A 22,216-nucleotide genomic window follows, 5' to 3' on the forward strand; every position below is an offset into this window, starting at 1 on the left:
GTGCTTCCATAAAAGTTTTATTTATCCCCACAACAACCCTGTGAGGTAGGGTGATCAGGGCATTTGAAGATGAGAAAACTAAGTCTACATTACTTGTTCACGGCTATACTGCATAGTAAATATGTAGAAATTAAACTGAGATTTTTAAATATCCATGACTTTTATATTGATTCACATGGAAAAAGGCAGAGAGAATATTAACTCCCCCCTACCTTAATGCCAAAAGGACAATGCCTTGAAAAATCCCATTTCAAAAGATGAAAGTAGTATTTAATTGCTTATTTCTACAAAGATTTATAAAATAAAAAAATAGTGAAATATTTTACAATTAATATATATAATGGTCTCATTCAGGGATGTCCTTCAGCTGTATATATGATCAACTATTCCAAGTGCTAGAAATGCAAACTCTTAAAAAGTAGGAGATAAGAATGATAATGAGCAGTAGCCTCAATCTTCTTTATTATTCCTCCATGTATCTTGAGTAAGTTCTGTGAAATCTGGTCCCGGTTTAAAAAAAAACTACCAGAGATGTCTGGTAAACTTTATTTTAGTTGCCTACTCTCAAACACCATCACATTATTTAAAACAGTGATTTCCCAAAGCTGGCTATTAGAATCACCTGGAGGTCTTTAAAACACACACACACACACACACACACACACACACACACACACACACACACACACAACTCTCAGGCCCCACTCTAGATCCATCCAGACAGTTTTGCAGGGGGTTAGGCTTTTGGAATCTGTATTTCTTAAGCTCTTCACAACTATTCTAATGGTCAGGTTTGGGAAACACTGATGTATTTTAAAATACTAATATCAAAACCATAAAGTAACTAAGTATAAACTTGCTGCTCTCTTCTCCCCTTTCTAAAAATTTCTCAAAACACATTATACCCCAGAACTCTTGCCTCTGAGCAAGTAATTTCAATTCAAGATACAGAGAAACATTTTATAAAAATGTATCCTAGTGAGTGAGACTTGGATTCCCATAATAATTTAAGTGGCATTTGAATATAAGATACTGAGTTTTGTGGTTCTTATTCTGAAAATTTTAAATGTGTTTTATATAGGTTCCTAGCAGGCTTTCAACTTGGGAAGATATGAGAAGTAATGACATAATCAAGCATATCAGCACTGAAAAAATACTATACTCAAATATAGCTCATGAGAGGAATAAGAAAGTGAATGAATGACAACCTAAGGCCTTTTGGCCCATACATTTTTGTTCCCAGTCCACTCTTCCCCTATAAGGGGAAATAAAATAAACATTCTTTCCTAGTTGCTTGGCATAGTTATTCAGTGGGTAACTATTAACTAAGTTAATTTAGATACACAAGATTAAAAGAGATAACAAATAAATACCTAGGAAGACAAAGAGAAGTCAGTTCAGAAAACCTTAACTAGCTAATGATGTGGTATATAACACCATCGTGTTAGTACAATTAAATGAAGGCTTCAGTGTCCTTTACATTTCAGCTTTATGTGACTGACACAAGATGTGGAAGAGATCTGATCCTTATGAAGAATTCTGTGCTCGCTGTAAAGATTTGTAGGAATAATGACATGCTTTCTTCATTGATGAGATGAAGTCTCTCTTTTTCAGGCAAGTTGACTGAACAAAACAATGAAAACAAACTTCTTTAGAAGGCAGAATAAAAGTAATTATCTAGCTGAAAAAGTCATTGGCCAAAGATAACTTTTTTAAACCATTCTATGTTTAACACTTAAAAAAACAAACAAACAAAAAAAGCCAACAACAACAACAACAACCAAACAAACCAGAAAAACCAGAGAAATATAAAAAAAAACAATGTACACATCCATTTTCACTGACAGGTACAAGAAAATAGCCATTTATAGAAGTTACAATGCTTTCAACAGCTCCCTCCCCCCCAATTTTGGGAAACAAGATAAAGCCATCGGGTAAATAAATATACATACTAGCTAATATAAAACAATTATGGTTTCAAATTGTTATCAACTCTTTAAGACTCAAGAAGAAATATGGTGATATAAATCTGATTAGGGCTACATATATTACACAGAATTAAAAAACACAACTGATTTAAACATCCTAACAATAATACAAATATTTAAAAGAATGTCTTAAAAGCCAGACATTTATCACTGGAAATATCACAATTATAATATGTACTTCAGATATGTTAATGTGTATATAGGTCACTTTTGCTGTGTCTTATCAGGTATGCAACTCTCCTGCATTTCCTACAGTCAGTTTTTAAGAGTTCATGTTTCCTGTGTGAATTGAAGGAGCTGGGCACATCTCAATTCACAAAATAAACACCTCCGCTTAACTAAATGGAAGTGTGTTTAAGATAACATTTACCAAAAGATAAAAGAAAATTAGGGGTAATGAGAGGATAAAACATGTTAAAGTAGAAGGAAGCGGGATAATTGTCTCTTTATAAATTATTTTAAATTTTATATTAACAAATTTAAAATGACCCAAATTAAGTAATGAAGAAAAATAAATTGGTCTCGAAAAATTTTCTCAGGTCATATAAAATTTCCCTTTATTCCTTTACAGAATCTTGTTATGCTAGATTCCTTTGTCAGTTGACTTAAAGAACTCTCCTAGCATGGGACTGAAAACAGTTTACCATTAATAAAAGAGGACTAAAAGTTGGTGTTTATTTAAAGTGCCCAGAGGCACAACAGTACAGGTGCTTACATTTCCCTTTAAATCATGGGAAAGCCCTTTGAGACTGTGTTTGCTTAATCAGAAAAGCTTTCAGCAATTATAATGCACACTGAAAGCTTAGATCTTCTTGTATAGGTTTAGGGTTTTACTGTTTGAGCATAAAAAGGGGAGCAAGGAGAAATGTAACTAGGTTCACAATTTTGAGCAAGAGCGTATGTAAAGGTAACGTATGTACATTTTATTTCAAGAAAGACAGAAGACAAACAGCATAAAGATGCCCAGATGCCCTAAAGATAAATACATTTCAAAGATTCTCATTAAAATGAATCTGGAGTATTTTTCCTGCAAGCAAAATACCTTTCTTTAAATTAAAACAAAAACAAACCAAAACAAATTAAAAAAAAAAAAAATAAACCAGTATTCTGAATTGCAAATGCGTTTGCTTTTTTTTTTTTTTTTGCAGAAAATCTGCCATGATTATTTTTTTTTAATGAATAAGGATTTTCCACAAAACAGGCTTGCTCTACATGCTAGATTTTTTAAACAGTTCAGTGACACAATATGCTAACTACATACACAACAGATAATATAGTAAGAAAACACTCAACCTGATGAAAAGTTAAAATCTTCATTAATACACTGAAAATTGACATAACTCATGCCTTTAAAATCAAAAATACAAAAATTAAATGTTTTCCTAAAAAGATTTCCTTATTTTAAGGATTCATTTGAAAATGAAGCTGCATGTAATTTGTACAATAAGTTGTACAAGTAAACAGGTAATATACATAAAAAATTAAGTGACATACTCCTCAATTATCAGTTGTCCACCTTTAATTTCCAATACTGTACTTTCTTAACAAGCATACAAAATATCAAACTTCTCTTTAGAAAAAGTGCCGTTCTTTGACATCCTTTACACAAAAACAGTCTGAGCCTGTGGCATGTTAATGCAGTCGAGAGGCAAAGCATACTAACTTTTACAAATTCTACCTTCCATAAAAAGCCTCCCGAAAAGGAGATTACACGCCACTATAAAAATATCAACCTCTTGTGGTAGCTGCATTAGAGAACCAAGGCTTGAAGACTATTTTCATATAGCATAGAAAACCACTATGAGAGCATATTAACTGCATTGGTGGCTTGGGAGTTTACTGTGCCACAGGATTATGCATAGCTACTGTAAGGTACCAAGACTGTTACACAGAGTTTTAAATTGATTGTAACCAAGAGCATAACAGAGGTACTACCAGCCCATGCAAAATAACTAAAAATACTGAGTCACTGTGCTGAATACTTCATTCCTGGAGAAAACCAAAGGCAGCAGTAACCAAATCAAGCCCAACAGGTGACCAAACTCATTCTCCTCAAAGATTGGTGAGCACAGTGAAGTCTGAGGTATACCTTTATCCGTTAAATCCGTGTGCCATTGCAAGATATTACCATTTGGGGAACACATGCCATCACAATGGTTTAAATCTTTTGAATATTAGTCATTCATATATTCTTATCTACCCAGTCCTTTGATTTCTTTTAAAAGATTTCACCTACAGAATATTACAGAAACAAAATATAAATGCATGTCTTTCTAAATGAAACTTACATGGACTAAAAGTAGAGAATATTTTTAAACAAATATACAATATGCAGGCAGACAAAGCAGGAAAACGGCCATTCAAATGTATAATAAAAAACTAAAAACTGACTATTTCCAGAAAACTAGGAAGCGCCTCAACTAAAAGGAATGCATAATGAAAATCTAATCTAATACAGGTCAAAAATGTAAAAAGGTTATAAACCTTAACAGGAAAAATAAAACAACTTTTACTGGCCATTCCTGTTGAAATGAGAATCTTAAAGTAACAGAAAAGTGGCTACAAACCCACTTAGAGCACCAAACAGAGAGAAAATAAAAGTCCATTTTCATCTCTGTTATTATCATAAAATCCTGTGTGACTACAGGTCAAACTGCTGGTGGCAGAAACAGAATTCTTTATAAACTGCAGATGTCCTGTACATAAAAAAATTTCACCAGAGTTGCACTAGTTCTAAAGACTCTTCTGTTTTAGCCTACCTACTGTATGTATTCAATCTGAGATAAAGTCTCTTTCTGTAACCCTTGATTATTATTGGGCACCAAAGATAAGAAAAGCAAGACGGGGTACAAAAATGCAAAATTTCAACAGTAATGGCAATGTTTTTGTCTTAGTCCAAAAGGGTCCTGCATTCTCTCCCCCTTCAGTGATTTGACAAGTCTTTGTACTTAATCTGGGGGCAGCAAATCATGCAAGCGAAATCTGTCTCTGATGTGAGGTCGAACATCTTCATTCTGTGTGGAGAAAAAGACATTTTAAAAGCCATGTAAAAATATGATTCGGTAACACTGTGAACATTCTTCCTTTGCAGAAAAAATATACCACTATTTATTTCACTTTGTTTGCCAAATATAAAGATACTACACACAAGCAGTTAACTTAGAATTAAATTTAGATTAAAAGAACTGTCATTAAAGTTTTAATTCTGTAAAGAACAATTATGCACTAAGAGGCAAAACCAAAAGACTGGTAAAAGTGTTAAGCCACTGAATTCTACTTTATTTATTAGGAAAAAATAACACCAGAATAAAGTTTCAGTAGCACAAGCATTAATTCTAGACCTGAACTATGAAAGCAAAGTGAAATCAATTTAATACTGTTAGTAACTTCATAAGAAGCAGCCCAGTGAAAATAAAAACATTCAACCTGCAAATTATTAAATACTGATAAGCATGATTTTGATATAGTTTACAAGGTTAGAAAATGCTTGTAATCCTTTTCAATTTTTTTTGCCCTAATCTCATACCAAGTTGACTTTAAAAGTCAGTGCACATAAAGTAAAGTAATTAAAAAGATTTACTTCAATAGAGTTGAGGCAACAAGTGCAAAACACAACAAGATAAATAAGATACTTACCAGTTCTACAAGCTTCTCCAGAAATGGAATCAATTTTAGGAGTTCATTGTCATTTTTATCCATAAACCAGCTTTCTATAGGGATTCCATTAGATAGCTAAAATAATAAATAAGTAATTAAATCCTTTTTATTACATTTTGCATACTTTATAAAAACTTAAAAGAAATAACAGATACTTAAGTACACAGTGATCTGCAGAAGTTACTGTGAAAAGGAATGCCATCAGTTTATGGTTGTTACATTCTGACAATTCAATAGTGCAAGAAACAGATGTTAAGGGATACATCAAAGCCCAATTGGTTTTTCAGCTTAATGTCTTCTTAATATATATGAAACTAAACAAGAAAAATCCATTGAAACAAGTTTTGCAATTACATAATTAAAAATATTACTTTATGGATTAAAAAAATAATTACTATTAGTCTATGCTAGGCACTGTGAGAGGGGTGTTGCCAATGTAAACACTATCAGAAAGCCTATATACTTTTACACAGGGACTGTGTGACATTCATTGTTCTATTTCCAACAAATAGCAGGATAACCTGAAACGGCAGGAACGTAACAAATTGATGCAATGGTATTTCACTGAAGAGAAGTTTAAAAACGAGAATGCAAACCACGTTTTATAGTAAATAATCTCTAGGTTATCTTTAATATTAATGCAGAATACTATATTTAAGATGGTAGATAAATGAAATTATTTTATCCAGGAACCAATATGAAATTCTTAAAAATATATTTCAAAATGTGACCAATGACCTAAATTGAACACATTTCAATACCATATGCAGTTTTCCCCATTTTTCTTTTTTCATCTTTTTACTGTTTACTTTTCACTTGTTCTTTCTACACCCAACCCAATTTCCACCATCCCTACTCTGCACTGATTTACTGTAAAGGAAATCTCAGACCTATCACACGAACACATTCATAATGTAATACATATCTTGCTGGGTGCCTGGGTGGCTCAGTTGGTTGAGCTTCCAACTCTTGATTTCGGCTCAGGTCATAATCTCAAAGTTTGTTAGTTCAAGCCCCTCATCGGGCTCTGCACTAACAGCGTGGATCCTGCTTGGGAGTCTCTCACTCTGCCCCTCCCTAGCTTTCGCACAGACACTTGCTCTCAAAAGTAATAAACAAACATTTAAAAAAAAAAAAAAGAAAAATAAGGGGCACCTGGGTGGCTCAGTCAGCTGAACTTCCAACTTTGGCTCAGGTCATGATTTCATGGTTCATGAGTACGATCCCCATATCAGGCTTGGTGCTGACATACTGATTTAACAACTGATAAGAATGCTATTAACTGATGTACAGCTTATAATCTCTTCTTATCCAGAATTATTACTCAGATTTTTATCTATGTTTTCATTTATTTAAAAGAAAAATGTCCACAAGAAATATAGCAATTTGGCATTTCTAATTCTAAAAGATAACACTAAAAAGGGAAATTCCACCAGTGAAAATTCTGTTCTCCTATTACATTGTTTGGCAGCATTTGTTCTCATTGTATTTTTTTTTTTTCCAATCTCATTTTGTTTAGCAACCCTCTCTTCATACCTGATATGCAAAGGCTTGTGGTGAGTTGTCAATTATTATAGTCTTTGAAAGATCTCTTCCAAGGATATTTAAGTCCTTTATATAATTTCCTTGTACACAAACACAATGTTCACGGAAAAGCCGATGCCTAAATATAAAAATAAAAAGAAATTAACTTAAAAAAAAAACTCCAAAAAGTATAACACATACTGAAACATACACACATACCACAGGCTTTACAGTTTTAGCCTTATTTTCTCTCACAAAGGAAATTCAAATACAAATGTGGGCCTAAGCTTTGGGCTACAGTTTTACTTTAAAAAATGTTAGCAATTATTGAAACCTTACAACCAAATATTACCATGACTTTAAGAACTTTGGCTTATCCCAAAATGTTATATTAAATTATAAAGAGGGATTAAAAACTCTGTAAATTGTTTTTGTAATTTATTTACCCAGGAAAGCTCAGTTCAGATGCAGCATCTGGTTGTGTCATCGAGGTCCTGCTTTTTAACCAATTTTCCAGATGGTTGACTGAGGCACAAGGAGGTCAAGTGACTTGCCCAAGGTCACACAGTAAGTCAGTGGTTAGCCCCGCATTGGAACCCAGGATCCTCCTGGCTCCCAGTCCTTTGCTCTAACCAGAAGACCACACAGCCTCCCTATCCCTGTACATGCCAGAATAGAAAATATAAGAAGGAATGTTTCTGTGTTGGCATTTTCAAAAATGTTTTTAGTTTCCCTTATAGTTTTTGAGAAAAGCTGTGGAGGCCAAAACGAATGTTTATTCCATCACTTCATACTTCTCCCAAACACCCATCTTCCTTTTAATTTAGTGTGAGTGTGTATATGAATATTTGAAAAACAAGGATTGAATGAAATGATGAATTCAGATTTAAGTATTACAAATGTAAACTGATGTTTCACCAATGATAGATACTTAACTGAAAAATGGTGTACCACTAAAAGCGATTGAAGGTCTTATAATACTTATATACTGTCATAATTACATAATCTCATTTAGCACTCAAAATGTTAGTCTTGGAATATTACTAATAGTTAATACTGGTCACCCTGAAATACTCCATTTGCATACATTAGTAATTTGATAGTTTGGCTTCCTTGTGTCTTAATCCCACTAAACAATTTTTCAGCAGCTAGGGCCTACTTATATATACCTATATTTTTATTTATGGAATTTCAAGAAAAGGGCATTTTCCACCAACAAAATTGGCCATAGCTCTAACAACAGCAAAACTCAACCTTAAAAACATCAGTCCTGGTGATGACGACAGAGTTTTCCAACCAGAAGAAATGTAGTAGAAACAGTTCTCTCCCCCCCTTTCTATAAAGAATACTTTAAATTAAATGATCATCTACCACTGTATGGTTTAAAGACTGTTCTACTTTGAAAAGGTAAGACCAGACAAAAGAATTTAAGTCCTGGATGGGCCTATAAAAGATTCCATTTTTATCTGTACAAACATTTACATTTGAGGAAACTAGACAGGCAGGTGCAGCAGGTACACGCAAGTCACTACTGATGTTTCTTTGCCAATAGCAGCAAACTCACCCAAGACAGGAGACAAATGAACATGTATGTGGATACAAATGATTACTGTAAACAAATTACACTAAAATCCCTCCAGTTATTCAGGAGCCTGAGAATCAATAGCAGGCATTTGCAGTTTTAGAAAGGGAACTACTCTTGCCGGTCATCAGATTTGCATTTGGAATCATGAGACTCATCAGATCACAGGAATTTGAGTCTACCTTATCTTCAACATAGCACTCTAATGCAATACACTGTTCAAAAAGCTCCTCCTGTTTTAAATTATTCAAATACTAGATACAAAAACTAGATAAAACAAATTTAAACTCTCAATGTGTAGGTTTATAAATGTAGTTTAAATGAAGGGTGTTAATTTGTAACATTATAATTCCATGACTATGATTTGTTCCCTAGTAAAATGAAAGAAAGCTCTAAAAGAGAACAGAAATCTTAAGAATGAATGAAGTCATCAAAACAAAATCATTTGTGTACTTTTGTTAAAGTTAGATAAAATAAGCATGCATTATACCTTTATGAAGAGAAAAAAAAATTTCATTTGTGTGTCTAATGCTTGCTTATATTGGAAGTTAAATGGGAAGTGACAACAAGGACAAATTTTGCTCCTTTAGATTAAAAAAAACAAAAAACATAGTTCTATTTACAAGAAAGCAAATCCCCTAAACGTGGACATCAGAAAAAGTCTTTTAACATAGTTGTAACCACTCTATAACAAAGGTACTATTAACAGTAGAAATTAGGACTTTCCACTAAAAAAATATGGGGAAAAGTATTCAAGAAAATGAATTCCTGGCTATTAAAGCTTTTATGAACCTTTTCTGGCATCTCTCTCAGCATTCTCGGTTAAAAAAAAACAACAACATAGATTAACTCTGTCATCTTAGAGGATGCAGCAAGACTGCTGGCAGTCTTAGTATTTCATTTCTGTTGACAGAAATAATGGAACTGATTTTCAAACTGTTTTAAGATTACCCGAGGCACTCCCACCTAACCAGGAACACACTGCATCTGCTGGCTCAGGACACACACAAGGAAGTGAGTCCAGATCGGGTAACTTGAGTGACTAAACCAACTGCAATTTCCAATTAGATTCATGTAATGTTTTCTTTCCATGGAAGAGAAATTTGCTCTTGAAAAAAGCAAAAGAGTTTAATTTATCCTTTCTGTTAAAATTAACCTTTATTTTCTATGCCATTAAAAAGGTGACATAACATGCATTATCTCAGAGACATAAGGAAGTGAAAACATCATGCACACAGTGAAAAATTCCACATACCCCCAATCTCCCCCCAGTCCCCAAGGAAGTGAGGATACAGATGTAACAGTGAATAAATACATTTGATCTTTGTATCCTTTAAAGAACGTCTGTCTGAAGTTAATATCATTAGGAACTCTTAAAGAGTTTGGGGGCTTAAAAAAGTTCGTTTTCACCATTCAACACAACAAATCTCTGTATTTGCAGCCAACTGAAAATGGCCATGAAAATTAAATAGAATCATAGTAATTTCATAGATCAGTGTGACAGACATTTCTACTATTTCTTAATTAAATTTACCTGACCAGTTGCTTTTTAGGGTCTAGTATGTTCAGTAACTTGTCTGCATACACCTTCTTAGAAGCAGTAAAAAGAATGATCTACAAATTCAGGGGAAAAGAAGTAATCATTATACATGATCTAAATATGGGTACTATATTGAATAAAATAAAAATACTTATGTAATTAGCTTAAGCATGTTTACCTCATACATCTGAGACATTCGCTCCAGGAATTCCCTGAAGAATGGTCTTAATCTCACGTAAACCTAAAAAAATAACAAAAATAAGCTTCAGTAAATAAACCTCTAAAATAGAAACAACTTATTTATAAGATATGTTGTGTTCTAACTTTGGATATAATTTAAAAGTTCATATTTTAAAGTAATAGAAAAGTATACTAAGTACCACTCAGCCAAATATATTTCACATACCAAATACCACTTAAAACAATCTTTTGGTAGGGTAACAATAATTATTGGTGATGTCACTTCTTAATAGTTAAATTGCAGCATACAATATGATAGTTCTTTGTGGAATATAATTTTAATAAACATTTCAACTAAAAATGAAAGGTTTCCCTTTGAGATTTTGATCCACCAATCTGCTCCATCTTCCAGCCAGGTAGCATCCATCCAATTATTAGGCAGGCTGTGTGTCCACCTCTAGCTGACCTGTCTCAATGACCTTCCTCTATACTCAGAATTTCTTCTCAACAATCACCTGCTAAGAATACCTTTATTTTAAATCTCTATTAGGTAAATAATGTTCAAGAAAGAGATGTCTGGATTGGTGGGTTTTACATAACTGGAATTTTTCAGAATTCAATCTTGTTCTACATTTACTGATTCAGATGTGGCATCTAAATTAGCACTACTGGGTTACTTGAGATTGAAAATATAATAAGGCACACCAGTTATCAAAATCGACTGGCAATATCAGGAAAAACTACAGTACCCAAAGAACTGCCTTATGTACATTATTTCCTTATTTCTGTGTCTATCTTCTTGCCTACATTTAATGTAGCTCTTACTCCAATTTTCAAAAAGCACAGAATTATAAGCCATGAGTAACTACTAACACTGACATACAAAAGATTTTAAATTGTTTTCATTTTGTGACAAAACTTTATAAAAAGAAAACTTTATACTCAAAGGTGATTATTACCTCCAAACACCACAAACAACAAATATATATAGAACACCTATGCACCAGATTCACTGGATTAAGATTAAAAACAAACAACAACAAAACAAAACACTAGTGGCAAAAAACTCAAAATCTAGGCTTCATGAAATTTAATTCTGTCATAAACACACATCCACACAAAAATGCCCTCATGATAAAAATCCAGTTCTGGGAATGTTTCAGGGCAGAAAAAGGAAATCATGCAAAGGATTCTAGGAGGTAGCGACCATGTACTACCAATCTTTATAGTTTCCAAAGCCCAAAAGGCATAAGACAATACTAAATATATAGTAAGTGCTTGAGAAAAAAAATACATTGAGTAATGAAATCACTCAAAGCCAAGCAATATAAACAAAACAAATAAAGAAAAGCAAGCATATATGACTAGATAAGGAAAACTATAGAGTTTCCTTAAAAACTGATCACTTGTAGAAGACAAATTGTGAGTGATAATAATATCATTCTACCCCTACCTCCAGGCTAGAATGATAAAGTTTACTTCTTTTTAATCCTATTAGGCATTTTATCTCAATTTCTTGGCTAATCAAAAACAAAGTAAGCCATATACCGCTACCACTAAGTCAAATAAAAATAAATCCTCAGTGTCCAATCACGATCATTTAGAATGAGGCCCAAGAAATTTAACTAGAGCTGCTCTTCTAATTAATTTTGACATTTTCATCTTAAAAACATTTGGTATACCCTGTAACCAACCCATGTAACTGATGGATTGCCTTAAATAGAAATATCATTTTTTATTTATTTTTTTTTTCCAACTTTTTTTTTTTTTTTTTTTTAATTTTTGGGACAGAGAGAGACAGAGCATGAACGGGGGAGGGGCAGAGAGAGAGGGATACACAGAATCGGAAACAGGCTCCAGGCTCCGAGCCATCAGCCCAGAGCCTGACGCGGGGCTCGAACTCACAGACCGCGAGATCGTGACCTGGCTGAAGTCGGACGCTTAACCGACTGCGCCACCCAGGCGCCCCTCATTTTTTATTAACTATGGGTCTTTTCAAAATAGATGTGTGATGATTAAGAAAACAATCAATTTAGTTAATACTTCTTTTCCGATTACCTCATTTCAAGGAGGATGATAAACTATGAACCATCAGAGCCTTTTGTTTGTTGCTAAGAAAGTTTACCGTTTACATACATTTAATTAAACAATATGTTATTTTTGCATTTATGTAAATGATTTCATTTGGTCTCAATATCCCTGTTATCACTTGCTCCACACTATAAGCTAAGGAACGCCTCTGTAATTTGGGATTTGCTTCCTCTGAACCCTAACACACTTCCATTTCAGAGGAATACTTCTATGTAAACGGTATTATCCAAGCATAGTAAGTGGAACACTATACAAAGGTGACCTTTCCAACTTCTTATACATGACTTCCATATTAAATCAAAACTGTAACTTCATTATACATTGTACTTACTACTTTGACCATTCTTAATATAAAAATACATCTTAAAACGACATTACTTTACAGAGGATGCAAAAAGGTAGTACTGAAGATGGGGGAATATATTGCTAAATTATTTCCTTACCATGAGAATAGAATAATTGTTGGCTGTAAAAGTTCTTATCCCCAAAACATATTCACTATTTGAACAGGAAGGTCATTCAGGATTAAAATATATACACAGAAATTAATGTGGTTAGTGGGAAAGAGAATATAGAAAGGTACAAAATAACAGTGAGCAGAGGTGGAGGTTCTGCTATGTGCTACAAAGGTAAAATCTCAGAAAGAAAAATAGAAATGGAGACACAAGGCCAGCATGGTCTAAGTCATTTGGATGGATATATTAAAGCATAAATATATAACAGTCAAACACTAAGTACTGTCTAGTAGGAAACAGAACAATTGTTAAGGTATATATAATACAAAGAGACTATGATCACTTATTATGTTAGGTCACAGAGATATAGAAATGTACAAATGCACAGAGGCATGCCTCCAAAATGCTTCAAAATCTATTCCACAGATGCTCATAATTATATTTTTCTTCTCCTTTCTCATAACAAAGATTCTTGTCCTGAGCTGCCTATTTCCCTTTTTCCACATTCTTTCCCTACTTAGTATTTCACCAACAACCATCCTTCTTCAAACCTGTAACTTTTCAAAATCATGTAGTCTCCCAAATTTAATAGGCTAAAAGTTTCACTTCAGTCTGGTATACATATGTCCCTCCAAATATACAGCAATTATTCTATCTACCCTACAAATAGTTTTAATCCATCACTAAACAATATGCATTTTTAAAATGTCAAAACTTTAAAAATAATGCAGAATGCTATAAAGAAACAATTATTGTATAAAAATACCATACCCAAAGACATGTCTTAAAGAGCACTGACTACCCAAAGATAGGGATTTATGAATATGTTCATTATATAAAACTTTAAAAATAAAATCTACCAGAAATACCTGCAAAACTGTGATAATGGAACTAATCTTATATGATCTTGTAGATTGATTTTACTAAAGTTTAAATTTTATATAGAAAAAGTAATGTGTATAACAGAAAATATTACATTACATCAAGATTCCTTGAGATGAACAAATACCTGATGGCCTGTACTTTCTTTAGTGTTAAGACAATGAGAATGTCCTGTAATTGTGTATGTAGATAATCCTACCAGGCCATAATGGTTAATAAAACTGAATTTAATAAAAGCAGTCACCAAAATAGCAATCTAGTTATAAAATGATTATAAATATTTTGTGGTAGCCTGTCTAAATTCAAATTCATGACCAAATATTCAATGTCAAGCTATATATACTGAATAATCTCTATTTGTTTACCAAACCTTATCTAATTTCATACGTAATTTCACTTTTTAAAGAAATTTCATATATAACTTTAACAACATGAATGAAGCAGCAGAAGCAAGAGAAGAAAAAGGAGGAGAACAAGGAGGAGAAGGAGGAGGAGGAGGAGGAGGAGGAGATGGAGGTGGAGGAGGAGATGGAGGTGGAGGAGGAGATGGAGGTGGAGGAGGAGGAGGAGATGGAGATGGAGGAGGAGGAGGAGATGGAGGAGGAGGAGGAGATGGAGGAGGAGGGAGGAGATGGAGGTGGAGGAGGAGGTGGAGGAGGAGATGGAGGTGGAGGAGGAGATGGAGGTGGAGGAGGAGATGGAGGTGGAGGAGGAGATGGAGGTGGAGGAGGAGATGGAGGTGGAGGAGGAGATGGAGGTGGAGGAGGAGATGGAGGTGGAGGAGGAGATGGAGGTGGAGGAGGAGATGGAGGAGGAGGAGGAGGAGGAGGAGGAGATGGAGGAGGAGGAGGAGATGGAAAAGAAAACCCCCAAAGCAGCTTCACTTTGTGGGCAACTGAATAAGGAAGAAACAAAAACAAAAAACTCTTACATGTAAATCTTTTAAGAAAAAGTATTTCTAAATAGTTTTCAGCACAGATAATATAACCTTAACATATTCAAAAAGAAACATCTTTTAATAGTTATTCCATGATATCTTTTGAATTTATTGCTATACTGATACAGGTTTATTTTTATTAAAAAAAATTTTTTTAAGTAATCTCTATGCCCATCATGGAGCTCAAACTCATGACCCCAAGATCAAGAGTCACATGCTCTACTGACTGAGGCAGCCAGGAGCCACATATTGATATAGGTTCAGAAAAAACCCCACAAAAAAACAGTCAATTCTGTGGGACTCCTCCACTTAAGAGTATGGCACCCTTTAAATAAAAAGATGATTGGTAAATGCTATTTACTTAATCAGCAGTAAGACTTTTTTTTTTTTTAAATTTTGAGAGACAGAGAGAGAGCGAGCGAGCGAGCCCACATGCACGTGGGGGAGGGGCAGAAAGAGAGGGAGGGAGAGAGAACCCTAAGCAGGCACTGCACTACCAGCACAGAGCCTGATGCGGGGCTCAAATTCACTAACCATGAGATCATGGCCTGAGCCAAAATCAGACGCTTAATTGACTGAGCCACACAGGTGCCCAAGTAAGACTTTAAGGCAGTAGAAAACCAATAATCCTGGGGAATGTGATGAATGAGATGCTACATATAACTGAAAAATCTTACCATGAGTAGATAGATACCACAGGTATAACAAGTGACTGTCAATTTGTTAACCCTTCTGTGCACCTCAGTCTCCTCATACATAAAATGAGTAAAATAAGAGTACCTACCTCATAGGGTTGTTGTGAAGATTAAGTTAATACATGTAAAGCACCTAGAACAGTGCCTGGCACATGGAGAATGCCAACGACTATTACTTATCCACCTTATTATTAATCAGTCATAAGGAGAATAGCTGGAATGAGTATGATTCTATGGGACAGAACTGGGCAACCTAACTGAAAAAGAAAGCCCTACAGCTGCAATCTACACTTTTAGGAGAGAGAAGATAATCAGGAGTTCCATCAGTTGATAGCTTCGCTATTTAACTTAGTTAACACCTTCTTAGCATCAATACTAGAGCACAGAGACAAAACCCAAATCCTCTTCATAGAAAGAGGGTTGCTCAGGTAGGCCCTGCAGAGACCTCAACCTTATAACCCCCGGGTGACATTACACTCATCCTTTGCTTAACACAATTCCAACAAGAGGTAGATGGCTGCTGGGGATAGTATTTGTAGGCAGATCAATCTGAAAATGAATAGGTAAATACTAAAACATCAAAATAAAAAATAATAAAATAAAAAATCCCCACACTAAAAACTTCTGTAAAACATTACACTAAGTAGAAATAAATTTGGAAAGGAATTTTCCTGTAGAGTCTACATGGGATAAAATGAAACTTAAGGTATCCATATACGTAAGTTAGCAATGAAGCATAATTTTCAAATAAAAATTGGCATATATATATGTTTTATATATATAAACTATTGCTGATTTTATTTAAATAAAGTTTAATCATTTTAAAAGCAAAAAAAGGTCACTTTAGTAAAAAAATGCTGCTTTTATTAACAAGCTCTAAACTGCCTAAATGATTTAATATGCTTAGTAATTAACTGTCACGTCTCCTAAATTTGCAGCACATTTTCAGCTGTTGAACAAGAATTTTCCATGCTTTTTTAAGGAACTGCCTCTAATTTTAAGATACATTTACAAAGAATACAAAGAGGTCCCCATGAAATACACTTTATCACCTTTGAGAGGCAGCTAACTATAGGTTTGTTCTTTCTTTTTTTAACCTAAAAAATCAATAATGAATAATTACAATGAAAAAAAATAGACCAATGACTAGTTATACTTACTAATAAGGATAGGAAAGTTACTTTAAAATTACTTTTAATATTAACCTACAATTAGTTATCACAGTATTGTTCCCTACCAGCTAAAATATTACCTTAATCCTCAATACTAAGTGTCCATGAACCCCAAATGTTCTTTTTAAGGTATATTATAAACACTCCTTTTGTACAACAAAAATTATGCTTTATGAAGGTCGAAACAAAATGCCTCTTGGTTAATGTCAATTTAAGTCAGAGCTTGAGAGGAAGAAAAACTTGATTAGGTATTTACTACAAAACTCTTCCTTTACACGATTGCTTATTTCTCCATAAAGCAAAAATAATGCTGACTTTTCTAAGAAAGACTATACAGAAGAGATAGAAGCCACTGACTCTCTACTTTTCTTGTTCTGTGGGATAAAATATTTGAGATCCTTATGAAAATTATCCTAGGCTGTAAGGTTCCCAAGAAAAAAAACAAACTATAGTGATGGGGAAAAGTCTAAGCTTTGCTAAACGTGGGGTTTCCCGCCCACTTCTCCCCCCAACTTTTCCCATAAAAGCAACCTCTACTAATAAAACAAAGCATCCTTTATCAAGTAGCTCCCTACAGATCCTATCTCTCCTTGAGTGCTTACCACAATCTGATTTCTGGACAGCTGACCCAAAGTTTGATGATTTTACTGATCTTCAGAAAGCCACTGACTGGCTAAAGTCTTATTGGTGAACAGAGTCAAAAATCAGATGCCCCTGCCATACTTTACAGAATGAGGAGTTGGACAGCACAGTTACGTTTGGCTGCACTGTGGTGAAACATATGAGGCATCTTCTTTTTGTCTTCAATTAGCCACGTTTGGGCTGAGTAGCTCTATTACATCTTCAAAAAACTGAGCTCCAGTTCTTGATGGAGATAGAGGAAGGTCATTGAGGAGGTGGTTCAGCTCAAGAGCTAAGTGAAAAATCTGTCTTTTGATTCAGTCCTGCTTGTGGATAGAAGTCATCTTCTGGATGGAAGAGGGAGTGAGATGACCTAGAGTCTTGAATTGGTGGATCTGCAGGAACAGAAACTAAATACAGTGGAGACCTCTTAACTGAGTAACACCACGAGATGGATTTCCTGACAATGTGTCAATATAAGCTAAATATAAAAATTAAATATGTGGATTGGAACTGATCATGCACTTGTTTTTCCAGGTATCAAATGCATCTGTACAATTCTAAGAATAAATAATGTTTTCCCAATAACTAACTGTAAAACACTTCATGGAAAAACAACCAATTTAAAGGGGGAAAAAAAGACCCAAACAAAAATCCATACACTTTGCCTCTTTGAGTGCCATACCCTCACTTTAAAAACTCACTTTAAAGAATGACTTTTTCTCTCCATCTACACAAACTAAATCTCTCTATCCAAATAGTATTAGTAACATGTATCAAATTTTGAGTTGAATCTTTTAGTTTTTTTGAATCTCCCAGAGAAATGGAATTCAAATACACTCAAAATACTAAATTGAGGCTTGAATGATCTACCTGCTCAAAAATTCTGAGACTTGCATTAAGTAAGTTGAGTCCTACTTATCAATCAAAAGGAGAGTATATACCATGGAGTCAGGCAGTCTTTAAATGTGAATAGTGGTCACCTTAAATTTCCCTCAAACTTTCATCTGAAAAAAAACTAAGAAAGCCCACAACCAAATTATAGTGGATCTAGTTTTAAATTTCTCTATATATTAACAAGAATTTTGACGAACATTTGATTACTTACTTCCACTTAGAATTTGAGTATGTAAATTTACTGTATATACTCTCACAATTATTAGACCAAGGGTCAGCAAACTATGGCTTATGGGCCAAATACATCACTTATTTTTGTAAATAAAGTTTTACTGGGACAAAGCCATGTTTATTTGATTACATTCTTACTGTCTATGACTAGTTTCATGCTACAATGGCAAAAAAAAATATTTGGAACAAAGACTACAGAACCTAAAATATTAAAAACTGGCCCTGTACAGGAAAAAGTTTGCCAACCCCTGATATAGACGATTATTAAACATATGTAAAACAATTTACACTTTAAACTGTTTTGAAAGAAAGAAAAAAAAAAAGTAGATTTAAAATTAGATATAGGCCAACCATAACAAACTTACCACAAAAAGAAACCAAAAGCAAAGTAAGTCCCAAGAGGACACTTTATCTGGCGTTGATTCAGGTGAAGAATTTGATCCTATCTTAACATTACAATTTTATTTTTTAAGAATTTATACATAAATGCTATGGAACTGACATATTCATCAGTATACAGATAAATGCCATGGAACTGTTCATTTAAAAATGGTTTATGTTGTGAATTTCACTTCAATAAATTATTTTTTAAGAGTATATACAGTATTTTACAGGTTTCTAACCTTTAAGTGGGCCACATTATATTGCAGTGGTTAAATATGTAAGTTACATCTTACCTAATAATGTGGTTTCTCCAAAATCTCTTAGATCATCTCAGACCCTTGTGTATATTTCTTCTTTGCCAGTAGATGGAGACAACACCACTGAAAGTTTAAAAGACATCATTCCCTGTTTAAAGGGAGCTTGCTGGTCTGAAAACTGGGGGAACCCTAACCCAAGATTTCTTCAAAGTTATTTTTTAAAAAGCAGACAGAATGGCTATGCCAAAACCAGAAATCCAAAGGAATGTACCCAATATTAACTACGGACATCCTCAAAAATTTACTAAAGGGGGACTAAACTCTGTTTATGATGTAGTAACTAATAAATAATATTAAAATGCAATCATCCCTATAACTTGGAAGATTCAAACTTCCTGCTCACTGCTCCTAATTTAAGCTAGATCATTTTTCAGTTTCAGAAAATTTAACTCAGAATATGAAAGAAAAAGAGTTCTTTGAATTACACAAAGGTAGATGCAGTACATACATAGTTTTTCTAAGTATTAGTCATATGCACTGCTAGAAGCCTTTTATTCAAAATAAGACAACTATCCAGATCCACATAAAAATAATAAGAACTTTATTAAAAAGAAGAGAATTAAAGCAGAAATGGTGAAAGCAGCAAGAAAAAAATTCAACCTTATGGTCACAATGAAAAGAAATGCTCATGAAAGGAAAGAATCAAACTCCTCCAATTTCCAAGTTTATTTCACTATTAAAAATGACATACAGACCAAAACTATCTGCAAGAAATAAATTTCAAACCAGAAAGCTTAAGAAGTCATCCCAAAATAATGATTTAATATTTTTCAAATGACAACTTTCCTTTCCAAATTCAAAGCCTGAATGGAATTTTGAACAAAAAAACATGGTAATCAAGCTAAAAAGACAAACCTATTAAGATACTGCTATACTATTTATATTTACCAGAAGACTCCTGTCCTTAACATGAACTAAACAAGAACAACCTATTTGGCAGAAAATGTCTTATTAAGAAAAAAGATTACCTTAAACCAAATAATAACCAGTTAAAAACGAATACAAAAATCTTAAAATCCCTTATATTTATGTATAGTTTGCTCACTCTCTGATCAAAAATCAAAACTAAAATCAGGTTCCATAGAAGGGAAATGAATATAGTACTCAGATATTAGCATGCCTACAATGACTAACTAGGTTAAACTAGAACTGACATAACTGCTAAAGTAAATCCTCTTACGACTCATTACAAGATGAAGTCGGTAAAGTAAATCCTGAACCACAAACTTCTATTTAATTATGAAATTTTATGATTCCCAAAAGAGAGTAACTATCATGTGCTAAGAAAACTACACCCACATTCTAACTGCCTATTAAGAGCACATAAACAACCATAAACACCTTTTCATCATCCACATGGCAAATGTTCTGTGGCTTTATTTAATCCTTGGGTTGGCTTCCTCTTGACAAAGAACAAACTTTTTGACCTTTCCCAATCCTTCAACAACTAGTATGGATGAAGGTAACGCTAATTAAATAACAGCCGCCACCACAGAAAGGCACTTTGCAATTTTCAAAGTGTATTCATATATGTTAATTAATTCAAATTTTATGACAGGAAAATCTCAAACGTAAAGTAAAAGCTATGGCCAAACAACATAATTCACAATGAAAGATAAATGATATTTGTATTTTGCACAGTTACCTGTCCATCAACACAGATGAGGGAGAAATGCTTTTACCCAGATTTTTAAAGCAGTAACTGGAAATGTCCTAGAATTCTGTGATTGATATAAAGCAGATATACCAAACTGCCATCTACAGACCATATTACTACAAAAGGAAATAAAAATGACCAACAAGGAATGAGTTTTCTTTACACTAACTAGATTTTGGGGGAAAACACACATAAAAACAAAACACCAGGTGTTAACCTGGCAAGTTCTTCCTGGGGATCTATGATGTCAGTGCTTCTGCCTCCACCTGCTGGCAAACAGATTATGAAACTAGCAGAGATCACTGGGTTAAGAAAAGGTTCACGTTTTGGGTAACATTTAATGTTTTATGTAATTATTTAGCATGATGCTACTTTGTGTTAATAAATCAGTAATATATTGATGAAACTCATTAGGAAAAAAACACATTAAATTTTACACACACAAAATTACAAAAGATTTCTTGGTTCAGAACATTATCTAACAGGCCAAAAAAGAAGTTAAAAAAATTTTTTTAATTACCTGATAAATGACATCTTGGAAAAGGACTGGAAAAGTAAGTGCTGCATCTTCTAGCTCATTTAGACTACAGTGTACTAGTGTTTCATCCTTAAAATAAAAAACACATACTGAATAAACCAAGATACTAAAAGAAATTTCAAATGATAATTTTATGTACCCATGATCACCAAAAACATTTATTAAAGTACTCATTCATACGTGGGATTTTATATTTATCATATTGCTGTGTGTGGCACAGCAATTTGGGATAGAATTTTCTAAGCCACTGGTTCTCACGTATGGTCCCTTGACCAGCAAGAAGTATCACCACCTTCTGGGTTAGAAAGGCAAATAACTAGTTAGAAATGCAAATTCTCCAGCTCCACTTACGATAATTCAAAAACTTCAGAAGGGGGTGAAGGAGAGAGGAGCTCAGCAATCCATATTTTAATAAACCCTTTATGTGACTCCAATGAATGCTCAAGTTTGAGAACCACTGCTCTGAGTTCTGCACTTGCCAACTTTCTGATAAGTATAATCCATACTCCTTTTATTTAACAAATAACAAATGAAAGTTTAGAATCTAATTATTTTTAAAATTACATATATTCTATTCACATAGCTCCTTATCCTTAAATCTTTTATAAAGACTTTTATTTTATAAAATGGATGTCTTAGTATCTGTTGAATACGTTTCAGACATAAACATGATTTAACTAAATTAGCAGTCAATGAAGACTTCTCATCTTTGATCACCAAACTGTTTTCTCATTAAGAGGATAAGAAGGTGAGGATCATTCAATCTAAGATATGTGCAAATATTCATATTTCTTAAATACCGAATACAAATAGGAGGTCTATTTGTAGTTAAATGACAAAATGCTTTCTTTTAAAAAGCTGCCAGTGA

General features: G+C 33.6%; 1 protein-coding gene across 3 annotated transcripts in view; it reads right to left on the bottom strand.

The window, feature by feature from the left end:
- Nucleotides 1-22,216, bottom strand: part of CTDSPL2 (CTD small phosphatase like 2) — an 82,840-nt gene continuing 60,624 nt past the window's right edge. For all 3 annotated transcript variants that reach the window (XM_060618700.3, XM_060618697.3, XM_060618699.3), the window contains exons 8-13: nucleotides 21,331-21,417; nucleotides 10,470-10,532; nucleotides 10,286-10,365; nucleotides 7,182-7,308; nucleotides 5,625-5,720; nucleotides 1-5,002 (exon numbers count right to left, since the gene is read on the bottom strand). In XM_060618700.3, the coding sequence (XP_060474683.1) occupies nucleotides 4,937-5,002; nucleotides 5,625-5,720; nucleotides 7,182-7,308; nucleotides 10,286-10,365; nucleotides 10,470-10,532; nucleotides 21,331-21,417 (519 nt within the window). In that variant the 3' untranslated portion in view covers nucleotides 1-4,936. The remainder of the gene's footprint in view (nucleotides 5,003-5,624; nucleotides 5,721-7,181; nucleotides 7,309-10,285; nucleotides 10,366-10,469; nucleotides 10,533-21,330; nucleotides 21,418-22,216) is intronic.

This window comes from Panthera onca, chromosome B3 (assembly GCF_046562875.1).
Source record: "Panthera onca isolate mPanOnc1 chromosome B3, mPanOnc1 haplotype 2, whole genome shotgun sequence".
In the NCBI taxonomy this organism is placed as follows: domain Eukaryota; kingdom Metazoa; phylum Chordata; class Mammalia; order Carnivora; family Felidae; genus Panthera; species Panthera onca.